General features: G+C 33.9%; 1 protein-coding gene across 1 annotated transcript; it reads left to right on the top strand.

Moving 5' to 3' along the window:
• The first annotated feature begins 8,963 nt into the window (after nucleotides 1-8,963).
• On the top strand, nucleotides 8,964-12,903 carry LOC126770228 (aquaporin-like). The gene is made up of 4 exons (XM_050489504.1): nucleotides 8,964-9,128; nucleotides 11,081-11,622; nucleotides 11,754-11,834; nucleotides 12,488-12,903. The coding sequence occupies exons 1-4, from the start codon at nucleotides 9,116-9,118 to the stop codon at nucleotides 12,614-12,616; spliced, it is 765 nt and encodes a 254-aa protein (XP_050345461.1). The 5' UTR covers nucleotides 8,964-9,115; the 3' UTR covers nucleotides 12,617-12,903.
• The last annotated feature ends 93 nt before the right edge of the window (nucleotides 12,904-12,996 follow it).

Below are 12,996 nucleotides of genomic sequence, written 5' to 3'. Positions count from 1 at the left end.
TATAAAAACAGCTTCACGGAAACTCGGCGTTCTGAACAAGGTGCGGCGTTTTTTCACGCCACAACAACTGTGCCTGCTGTACAAAACACAGTTACGGTCTTGCGTAGAATTTTGCTCGCACCTTTGGGATGGCTCCGCTAAGTACCTACTGGAGGCCTTGAACCGGTTGCAGCGACGTGCCGTACGCATTGGCGACGTAAAGGTCACAAACACCCTTGAACCTTTACAATTGCGTCCTGAGATAGCAGCACTGAGCGCTTTCTATCGACTGTATCACGGCGAGTGCTCTGAGGAATTATTCTCTCTAATTCCTGCTTCCCCCTTCCTTCTTAAGTCCACGCGAGCTGGTTCTCGATGTCACCGCCTAACTGTGACATCAATTCCATCGCGAACAAAGAAATTTGACAACTCCTTTCTTTGTCGCACTTCCAAAAAATGGAATTCCTTACCAGCTCACGTGTTCCCCTCCTCTTACAACCCGGGTTTCTTCAAACGAGGCGTGAAGAGGCATCATGCGGGCCGGCAAGGCGAAGGCGGCTAGTGCAGAACGTTTTTCCTGTCTGTACTGGCCGTCGTCGCGTTTGGACTCTACTACCACTTACCATCAGGTGGAGTAGTCATTTGCCCTCCCGGCAAATATAAAAAAAAAAAAATCATATATTTAATCATGATTGAGCTGCACATTGAAAGTTTGCATTCACTTTAAAAAACATATATGTACATCAATGTTCATGGCGACCTTCTACAAGTACCTACGTTATATAGAGTCGAACCTTAATAATCGTAGCCAAACATATCCATTAAAGGATACTGCTGATCTTTTATTCTAGTACCATCTAGCTTTATTATTTAATGTATAAGTATTAATTAATATATTTATATGTATGTAGCACTTTACATTTCTAATAAATACTGATGATAATAACATAATTAAAATAATAAATATTACTAATGATTGTATAGATTATCAGAATGAGTTAGATCGACATATTAATAATTATCTTTGCAACAATTCCATTTCAATAAACATTAAAAGTAACATTTACTAGAAAACTATTCGGCTATTAAAATTCTTACAATTTAAACAATTAAATAACTTCGTGAGTTAGTATTGTAAAAGATCTTGGAGTTTTCATTGAGTTTTCATTGAGTCAATCTTCAATGAGCCTTGGATTATGTAGCTAACAAAGCTTATTGTATGCCGGGTTTTGTGCCGAGGATAGCCAAAGAGTTTAAGCACCCATCAACTTACATAGTTTTGTATAACATTTTTGTTACATCTATTTTGGAATTGGTTCTTATGTTTAGAATCCTAAAAAATTATCATTTTGGTCCGGGAGGTAGCGTTGCATTTTAGGTAGTGATTTTAAGCCCATAGATTGCCATCATTTTCAATAGAACTCGAATGGCTAATAAGTGAACCAAGCGTCAGCTGACGATACGGCCGTGGGTTAGGCTGTAAAGTGGTAGAAAAAGAAAAAAAAGTAACAGTACGAGCTGGAAAATAATCGAGAGCTGCTTCATCTTTCATCTGGCGTTCTATGACAGTATACATACAGATTTATTTGGTGGTAGCGCTTTATGCAAGCCCGACTGGGTAGGTACCACCTACTTATCACATATTCTACCGTTAAACAGCAATACTTAGTATTGTTGCATCGACGCAAAGGACATGTTATCATCGTTCCCGTGGCTGGTGGCGAATTTCTATTGGCGGTGGTGGCCACTTAACATGAGGAGGCCATTACCATTTACCCGTCCGCCTAACTATAAAAAAAAACGTAGTAAAATTTGTTATTTTTTTCATGTGTTTTGTGTTTTCTTTCTCTTAATATTATCCTTGTTTCCAATTGTTTCCAACATTTTCACAATAGCACAAAAGAGGCAACAATAAGGATTTCGTTAGTAAAACCTTAGTTAAAATTTGGTAATCTTGCACACGTATCGCACAGATTTTTAAACAAGTTTTGGTATAACTATAAATCATATTTTCATCTTTCTACAAACTACAGTTGATTCTATAACTTATTCATTTAAAAAAGTTATTAGCATACATAATATTTTCATTCCATAAAATTTTCGTTTCATAAAATATAATTTGATAAACAATTGATTAACAATAATAATGAATGAGACGTATTGGTGAAAAAAAAACTATGTTGGACCATATTTTTTTTTTATTAATAAACTATAACATTTAGCGGAATTGTTTTAGAAATAATGAAGTAAATACCATATAATATCATAAATATGTGAATGGGTCACGTAAAAAATAATTTTGTAACGTGGAACATTAATGTCGTTACTGATACTGAAACTACTCCATTAATGACAACTTGTTAAATTGATTGACGCAAGTATGAACTAGTATACTTAGATATACTATACTGATCTATACTATAACAATCAGGAAATTTACCAAAGTGTCTCAATTGAGTGTGACTGTCCAACCGACGGCCTTATCGTTAGACATACTTACGGAAGAGAACTGATTATAAAATAAATAGATGCACAAACATTTGTTATGACAAGTAACTTTTAAGATTAATTAGATACAAAAAGTGCACATATTTATATATAAATGAAATGAAACTTTCTCAATATATTCCTTGAAATTATAAAAAGAGTGATGAGTTTTGGACAAAAATTATGACTTGTGGAATTGTAAATTTAGAGACGGGTAGCTAGTCAACTATTATAATATTATTAATATCATCTCTTATTCGCATAGGTATTTTAAAAGAAACGAATACCTATTATAAAGTAAGCAATAATTTTGAAGTCAAGCAAAGTATACACCACCCATACGATAAATACCATACGATTCTATTTTATTAAACGCTCAGTGTACAGACATTACTATAAACAACAATTATTATCATTTATTATAGAATATTTATTCGATACATATCCTACGACCTATTGTAATAACGCTAATTATTCTAGACAAATATAAATTTTACTGTCTCTACTACACACACGAACACGTTGTTATCGCGTAATTGAAATTTGTAATATTATCACGTACGTAACTAGTACGTATAAAATAATAAGCGGAAAGTTAATTATAATATTCGAGGACAAATATGAATAAATTTGTTCTCTGTCTGTTGTTGTAATCGTTTTATAGCGCAGGAACTTACTTCTTACTTATAATACAAGTGTAAAGTATACTTCGCCTGTTTTTCTGATACAAAAAAACTGGTTAGCTATTCTATTATTGGTTAGTGAAATGCACGACATAACTTTAAAATATGAATAAGGTATAACATAGTTGATAATATACACATAACATGTAGTTATATTAATTATTTTTTTTTGTCTGTTTCTTTTTGGTGAATAAAGTTAATTATTATTATTATTATATATCCACTATGTTATTTTATTTTATAAATAGTTATTATGTCAGGGACAAAAATGTATTTTCGAGATATTTTCGGTCGCTTTGCTTTAATAAGTACCTACTGTGCGATATTATAAACATATACAAAACGCGAGTTTTGCTACTCAGTATATCTATTTACAACCACAATAAAACATCAACATAGATTATACCTAAGGTCACATGGACCTTAGGTATAATCTATTTAGCGTCGCCGATCACGATAAATGCTCTCACTGCTGTCGCCGCCGCTACCACGTGGATCTTTGTGCAAGAAGCTAGTGTACCGCCAAACAAAAATACTTTGTATCAATGGGCACCGGCGGGAGATAGACACTACATCTTGCATCCTATGGTTGGCGACGCATCGACAGTGTGACGTGTGTGAGATGATCGTGCTTCTTGCAGTACGGGCTACCAGTTCCTATATATATAGTCTATAACCAGCGAGTGGTTATGGACGGGGTTCTGTCTTTAGCTGTCAAGTCTTAATAAACATGTATACATATGTAAGTACTTAGTAGATCAGTACTTATACTTTTTATAAAAAATAGTACTAAAATATCTGTTACAGTTACTCACGCAATGAAAGATAAGGTTAACGCGATTTTTTTGATTAATATGTCTATAAAAATAAATGACTTGGCAAATTTAAATATTTCCGTGACGAAAAAATACCGATTCAAACGACTTTGATTGTTCCAACATGATATGACGTGATGATATTACAATAAAACAAGAAATATAAACATTATTCCAGTACCGGTTCAACTGGATCACTATTCGGTTGTTTAATGTATCATACAACAAGCAAGTAGCGATAGCATCCAATATGTTTTATCTCGTGAGGGCACTGATAAGCTTCGGCGAGAATTTTCTTAAATCAAGCATTTCTAGAGCGACCCGAAGCAAAATTACACGCATTCAATAAAAATATGTCATACATTTTGATTATATGTATAATATAAGCAAGCAAAACCCGCGGCTACGCCTGTGCCGAATTAAGTTTGTGACGAAAATCTTTCAACATCTGCTATTTTTATGTATATAATGCCTATTTTAATCATACATATAAAAAATAAAGTAAATTAATAGATAGCAACGGTTGTCTGGAATAATAAAATCAAATATTTTGGTATAAACAGTTATTTTGAAATTACAGATAGACACAAATTTTATTTACTTGTATATATTGTGAATGTTATCATTACTAAACTAAAATCTAGTGCCACTTATTTAATAAGATTCAATTTCTGGGATATTTTTAACTTTTAGTAAGTAACAACCTGTAAATGTCTCACTTCTGGGCTAAGGCCTCCTCTCCCTTTTTGAAGAGAAGGTTTGGAGCTTATTCCACCACGCTGCTCCAATGCGGGTTGGTGGAATACACATGTGGCAGAATTTCGATGAAATTAGACACATGCAGGTTTCCTCACGATGTTTTCCTTCACCGAAAAGCACGGGATAAATTATACACAGAAATTAAGCACATGAAAATTCAGAGGTGCTTGCCCGGGTTTGAACCCTCGTTTATCGGTAAAGTTTCACGCGTTCTTACCACTGGGCCATCTCGACTTGTTTAAGTTTTTGTTTAAGCTTTGCCAAGTAATAAATTTAAATCATTTACTAAACAAACATTAATAAATAAAATATAATAGCGTCTTTTAGACAGCGACATTTGTACTTCATTGACATAGCGTTGTTATTAAAATGATGGAAAAGAATAACTACTGAGCTTCTTGCCGGTTCTTCTTTACATAATCTAAATTCTGAACCGGCAGTAGTTTTACATTTAATTCAATCCAGTAAAATGACGATTCAAAAGTGCTTTTGAAAGCCAACTTGGATAGAGTACCTATATTTTAGTTATGAATTTTAATACACCTAGACAAAATCATTTTATCAAAAACAAATAAGCGTCAATGGCCAATGGCTTACGGTTCGCCTAGCGATGTAAAAGTCGCAGGTTCGATCCATATATATATATATATATACTTATATACTTATACAGTAACAGCCTGTTAATGTCCCACTGCTGGGCTAAGGCCTCCTCTCCCTTCTAAGGTAAAGGTTTGGAGCTTATTCCACCACGCTGCTCCAATGCGGGTTGGTAGAATACACATGTGGCAGAATTTCAATGAAATTAGACACATGCAGGTTTCCTCACGATGTTTTCCTTCACCGTTAAGCACGAGATGAATTATAAACACAAATTAAGCACATGAAAATTCAGTGGTGCTTGCCCGGGTTTGAACCCACGATCATCGGTTAAGATTCACGCGTTCTTACCACTAGGCCATCTCGGCTTTTTTTCTTTTTTTTTTTTTTTTTTTTTTTTTTTTTTTTTTTTTTTTTTTTTTTTTTTTTTTTTTTTATATAAGTATATATAAATCTATGTATATTTACGGGTTATAGAAAAAAAATCCCATTTTTTCAAAATATTGTCTATGAGTGCGTGATGTGCGCTACATGTCGTCACTTAAATGGAAACGTGAACTATTCTCCAAATTTTTTGAAACTACGATTATTTAATAAATTTATTTATTACCAACTGTATTTTAAAGGAATAATGACAATTCATAAAATTAAACATTTTAGTGACTATCACTAAAATGTCACAAGTGTCATTTAGTACTGTATGGTAATACACCATTTTGATTGTAAAAAAACATCACTGTGTCATTTGCAACTTGTACACAAAACTGAACACATCTGCGTTTGATCTGATAGGAATAATGCGTAGACAGAGAAACTAATAGACCAAGGGGCCGTGAAACCGCCATTGAGACAGATATAGTTTGTCAATGTGTGCGTATTATGTAACTGCATTACCTGTTTTGGGAGATAAATAATTTTCAGGATTTAATTAAAACAAAACTTGTGTGTGTGAGGTGCTTAAATTTTACTTTTTAATATTTATTATACATTTTTTGAATTAAAATCTTTTTTTGTTTTCCAACTACACCCAAAAACCGTTGCATTGTTTGTTTTTGTTTCCGTTATCAATAGTACTCCAGCATCTTTATATGGTACTGAATTAGAATTCTCCTCAGAAGTTGAAATCTAAAACACTCAATTAATAAAGAATGTTTGCTACATATATCTATGTTAACCTCTTGACTCGGAATGTAATATTATAAATTCTAGAAGAATGTTAAATTATGTTGTTATTAGGAAATTATAAATAGAAGAAAGAATAAATTAAAATAACATATTTATATATAAGAAAGCACTTTAGGCTATTATTGGACTCCATATTTATTTGTTTACATTGTCGACGAGTCGATATTTCTTATCGAAAATCGGAATATTTTTTTAACTGACGCTGGCAGCACTTACATGATAAATAATTTTAGCTTATGAATGATAAAAAATGGAAAATACTATTATCTTCAGGATTTTAATGCAATATAAAGTTTCGTTATGCTATGGCATAAATAAACATCACTGAGAAACTATATTTAAGACAAAACCCTCGTACTTACGCGTGAAAACACACGCCGGCAATTTTCTTCTTGCTATAGTTTTAACATGAAATAATACGACAACGCACCATTGTGTAACCTTTGATATGATGTAAGGATTGTCTTCTTACTGGATTGGAATCGTTTTCTAACATAAAAAGAGGCAACAATTTAACAATAAACTGTTAAGTTTGTTTCGCTATTTGAGTAGCCGACCTTGATAAAACTACGTTGATAAGGAAAAGATTTGATAATTCTATCTCTGCCTAAAGCATTTGTAAAGTAATTTTCGTTCTCTTGTAAGTGAGAAGGAAATCGTCATTGCGTCTATTAGTTTCTCTGTCTACGGAATAATGACATTTTTTAAAAAAAAAGTGCTTTGAAACGATTATACAAGAAAAGTAATATTTATGTAATAAAGTATTTTTTCAAAAAATGTAAACGACATTTTCAAATTTCAATTTGTTTGTGATTGTAAAAATTTATAGAAGAATGTATTTTTTGACATGTGAAACCTTTAATTTACGAAATTAAACAAAAGAGACACGACTGATTTGTTTATGACATTTTTCTATACAAATGTTTAACGACATTAGTATTTAGTAGCGTGATGTCCGTTACAAAATCATTACAATTTGAAATAGGACTGTGAAGTGAATATTCATAAAACTAATTTAATTTTTTTATAATAACATTAATCTATTAAAGATAAAGGTATTTAATTTTAAATTTTAGGTTAAAATTACGACATTATTTTTAAGAAATTTCGACTAAAATACTTTGATTAGTCTGTAGAAATAAAATATTGTTAAAAAAAAATATATATTTATCTGTAGAATGAAGTATGTTGCATAATTTTCAAAATTAAAGAAGATCCACTTCTAATGTTTAATATTTCAAAATCCATGAAATCGGTTAATTCAGATTCAGAGCTTCAAGCAGATACCTCAGCTAAATAGATTACTGATCCGGCAAGGAAGCAAATACGTCTAAAATTTATCATTTTTATTAAATTATTTTTAAAAACAACTGGAAGATTAAGATAAGCAACAACAATGTATTAATATACATGTAACTGCAATAAAACCTATATAAAGATATAATCGCGAAGGGAGTATAAGAAAAGATTATAACCAAGTATTTTATTTCGATGTAGACAGAGAATTCGGCTGCGTAAGAATTTTTTTTTAAATAAGTTCTGTGTATCTTTTATACAAATAAGAGCAGTAAAAACTCCAAAACTCTGCAGTTGACGATTGGCTGAAGGTTGTGAGATTAAAGACAGATTTTCTATTGAGTGTTATTTTAAATTTTTCTGCAACGGCGCTTTAAATCCAGCTTTTAATTTAAGCAATTTTCTTAAATAAAACTATTTTTCTCCTACAACTGTGCTTAAGAAAATACTTGTTGCAATATTTTTGTAATTATGTAGAAAAACGACACTTCTAACAAGAAATGCTTTAATTTTATTCAATTAATTAAAATGAACACACACTCTTTATCATGATCTAAATACCTTTAAAATGATATATATCAGTTATATGCAAAAATCAAACATAGGGCGAATAATGAATTTTAGCAAAATTAAAATCTTTAAATGCTTGTACTGTAAAATTTGCAATTTTTTAATAATGCCATTTTTTAATTTAATCGTTGATATATTTCTGTATCACTGGATAGGTATAGCTCAATTTACATGCCTTAAAATATTATCTACTTACTGTAAGTATATTTTATTATATGTTGAACTAGAGCTAGACCTTAAAGCTCGACGTTATAGTAAGCTTGACACATAGATTGGACTCTAGATATGAAACACTGGATATTATGGGACACTGGTCACTTTAGCATACTAGACTTTCTAGGAGACTATACATTGTCAGCCAAAGCTCTTAATTTCATTGAAACATTTCAGTTTGCACTTTAGAAATTATACTGTCTGCTAAATGCTACGTTCATATGAATGGAATCTCGATCTCGAGAGTATTTTAATATTTGTCAGTCATATGTTTCCACTTAAAGTCTCACTCCAGTTGCAATATACATACTAGAGAGTTGAAGACTACGAGCGCAAAACAACACTCTACAGTAGTGTGCAGGTGCGAGCGCCGACAAAGAGCAGCCGTGGGCGGGCAGCGAGCTGCGAGCGCGTCGCACGGTCTCCGGCGGTCCGCGGTCTGAACGCCCGCGACCGCAGTCACCCTGCAGCTCCCGCGCTCGCCGCATTGCTTTTTGCTGTTTGTTCCGATCTTGATCCGACTGGCGAGTCATGCCTACTGACGGTCAGTATTAACGGCCCTGCGGCCGAAATGTACTGTACATACAAAAATTAACACTCAAAAAAATGAAAATAGAACTTTTATAAAAAAAAAACAAATACAGTTAGATTATAAATAACGGTGTAGAGCTTAAAAAAAATTTCGCGCGTAAATATACTTTTAAAGTAATTTACTACGCGCAATGTGTTGCTCCCGGCGAGATATTTTACGGTCACCTATTTTTAATATAGTTCGAAATATATCGAATAAATAATAGTCCTGTGATATGTGTATTGTGTGTGTAATGTGTTAGAGCTTATTGTTTCTTCGGCAACTTAATAAAGTCATTAAAGGTTGCAAACAGTGTTTGTGCTAATTGCTATTAACGCGCTAATGGATTGATTGTTTTATTGGGTAGAAACACGCCTCGTTTAAGAACTCGATGCCTCCACCTCGTAAAAAATACCAATAAAATTCCGCTGTACTGCACAAATATGCTTTAAATATACTAATGTGATATGTTGATATTAGAATTATGATGCTTCACACATATTACCGTTATTATCAAAACGGTCCTCTTGTATCCCCTAAGAGTTAGGACAAACATTTTTACTCCGACCGTGAACGGTTTCAAATCAAATAAATGCAATTACAATTATGTAAATGACTACCCAACTAACGCCCACGAATGGTGAATATTGTAATTATATTTACATCGAATAACAGGAAATGTGGCGTCGCTAAGTTCACTTTAGCCTTAATTACATATTCTAAGAGCGGTACGTGTGTTCGGTGCGGGCCGCGGGGACCGCAGAACGGCAGGCGGCAGCAGTCGCCACGCGACTCGACGCGCCGCGGAACTCTCGGAACATATCCTCCACATACATTTTTCATTATAATAAAGCAACATAGTAGTTATTACAAATAAACTTTTAACAGGCCTACAAACCCAATAAATATTCACAAAACTAATTCAATTACCTTTAATATTATGCATAAATATAAATATTCAGAACATTTATTACGTACAATTAATAATACCAACAACGCTAAAGTCTTTATTTTATTATTAAACGTAACGTTTAACGTATTAACGTTATTAATGCTGTGTTTTTTATTAGATGTGACAAAGTCCTTCAAAAAACAATTTTATTTCTTGTCCATTATTACTAACAGACAACTATTTGTCATTGCTTTTTATTTCAACATCCCAAACATGATTTATTTATTTAAATATATTTTAAAGTCTAATTCTGATAGCGTTAGTAAATTACTTTAAATAGAAATAAAAATGATCAGCGGCCAACTCAAGGAAGAGACTAGCCAACTGCGCAAGACTATTCTATACTGCCTCGTCTGTCTAGTGGCTAGACATGAGGCCGCTGGCCCGCTGGCCCGCTGTTCTGCGAAGTTGGCTATTCTCTGTCGAGAACGCATGCTGTAACTGAAATCAGTCAGGATCAACATAATTTTATATTATTGAGTAGTTTATATCACAACTAGATATATACTTTTTATTGTACACCAAATTCACACACAAGAAAATAAACAAAATAAGGTTCTTATCATCCTGAAAAGACTAGACTAACTTAGGGTTAGAATTATATAGTATAAGAGATAGGCGGGTGATGCAATAAAATATATAAATATGTAATAGTTTATAACAAACTTAAGATATAATTGAGTAGTTTATATCACAACTAGATATATACTTTTTATTGTACACCAAATTCACACACAAGAAAATAAACAAAATAAGGTTCTTATCATCCTGAAAAGACTAGACTAACTTAGGGTTAGAATTATATAGTATAAGAGATAGGCGGGTGATGCAATAAAATATATAAATATGTAATAGTTTATAACAAACTTAAGATATAAAGATCATCGTGGTGAAGTGGAAGTAACGTGAGACGCTTGTTGTCGTAGCTAAATGCAATAACAAAATATTATTGACATCGATGTACACACTCTAGATTCCGAGCGCGGTTTGGCCGCGTGGTTACGACGCTGGTGGCGGCCGCTGGTCGCAGAGGTGGTGGCCACAGCGCTACTCGTGCTGCTTGGTATCGCAGCGTTACTTCCTGTGGATGGCAAGCACCCACCACTCACACACCCAGCGTTCGCTTTTGGCATCGTCGTGTTAGCTAACGTGGAAGCATTTGGACCTACTTCCGGCGCGCACATGAACCCCTCCGTGACTCTAGCTGCTCTACTTGATGGACGAATAGGACCGGTTGCGGCAGCCGCATACGTCATTGCCCAGATCTTCGGCGCTACGCTCGGTTTCGGTGCACTCATGGCGATAGCTCCAGATGCCTTCAATTCGGAAGTAAACGTGGGCGGCAACGCTCCGGGTAGTGTAGGAGTCATCGCCGCCGCTGGTGTCGAGGCGCTGCTAACGGGTGTACTGGCCTTACTGTGCTGCGCCATTTGGCGCGCTCACGATGAAGGCAAGCAAGACCCCACCGTCTCTATAAAGTTCGGCCTCACAATAGCAGGACTCGTCTATGCAGGAGTGAGTTAATTCAAAACATAATGGATTTTTACGGTTTTTGTATTGAAAAATATATATTATGTAATATGTATATAGTTATTTAAGTATTCATCAGAGTTTAATTTGAGTACTTTTGTCCTACTTTTATATAGGGAGTGATGTCAAGCGCAAGTCTCAACCCAGCACGCAGCTTTGGGCCTGCGCTTTTACTGGGTTTCCGTTCTGATCACTGGGTTAGTACATCAACTACGTTCCTACACATCATATGTTAACGTCGACTTTTACAAACCGACTTCACAAGTTATAAGAACATTATAATATTTACATAATATTTGTTCTGGTGAACTGAAGACGACCAATTCGTTAATAGTTTCTTTAGGTATTCTAAATAGAAGTCCTATTGTACATTTTAATAAAATATTTGTTCGTTTGTGTACGTGTGAATGACCCAGACGTAACAATCATTGTTTTAATACGTCTTCGTATTTCTTGGACGATTCGACAAACAAACCGTTCAACAACCATCACGGACCCGACGCACCCGAATTTTAAAATCGTGTACAAGAAAATACATGTTTTGCTAATGTTTGTACATTTAATTTGTTTTAATGAAAATATATTTGTTTTCTTTAATAAGTCATAATAGATAAATTGATTTAACGCATATATAACAAAAAGAGTGTTATGTAATTAATGTGTAAGTAGTGACTTGAGAAAAAAAGCGACAGAAAAATATTAATAGAAATGGTCTTCATTTCTATTAATATTTTTCTGACCTGACGCTGACCCGACTCCTAATAAATAGGAAAAGGTTAAGCGAAATACGAATTCCTTAAGCGCTAATTAAATATCAAATAATGAAACGTTCTACCTCTTCTTTTTGCAGGTGTACTGGGTGGGCCCATTGGGCGGCTCGGCGCTGGGAACCCTCCTGCACCGCTATGTGCTGCGGCCGAGTCGCGCCGCTCCACCGCTTGCGGAAGACTTGCCGCTACACGACAAGACCGAACATTAGCCACACAATATAGTACATCTTCACACCACACGCCGATGCTGACAGTACTATGAGTAAGGCAGTTTACATGACTGCAAGTGATTGTGCCGCCGTGAAAATGACTTTATAATATTGACAAGACAAAAAAATTTAATATTGCCAAAAACTTTTTGAAGTGATTCTCGTGAACTCTTTCGATTTTGAAACGTAATAAAATGGCAGCCGCCGATAAACATTAGATAATAACTATGTTTTGTGCAATTAACTACAAAATAAATAATTGTACTGAGTTACAAAAAAAGAACATTTTTTCAATTTTCTTTATGAATGATTACTATACATTTACTCAAATATGTTATAAATAGGAGGGAAAAATGTTTCGTAAGCAGTATTTTTCTTGA

Source organism: Nymphalis io, chromosome 8 (assembly GCF_905147045.1).
Source record: "Nymphalis io chromosome 8, ilAglIoxx1.1, whole genome shotgun sequence".
NCBI lineage: Eukaryota > Metazoa > Arthropoda > Insecta > Lepidoptera > Nymphalidae > Nymphalis > Nymphalis io.
This window is presented reverse-complemented; position numbering and strand designations above follow the sequence as displayed.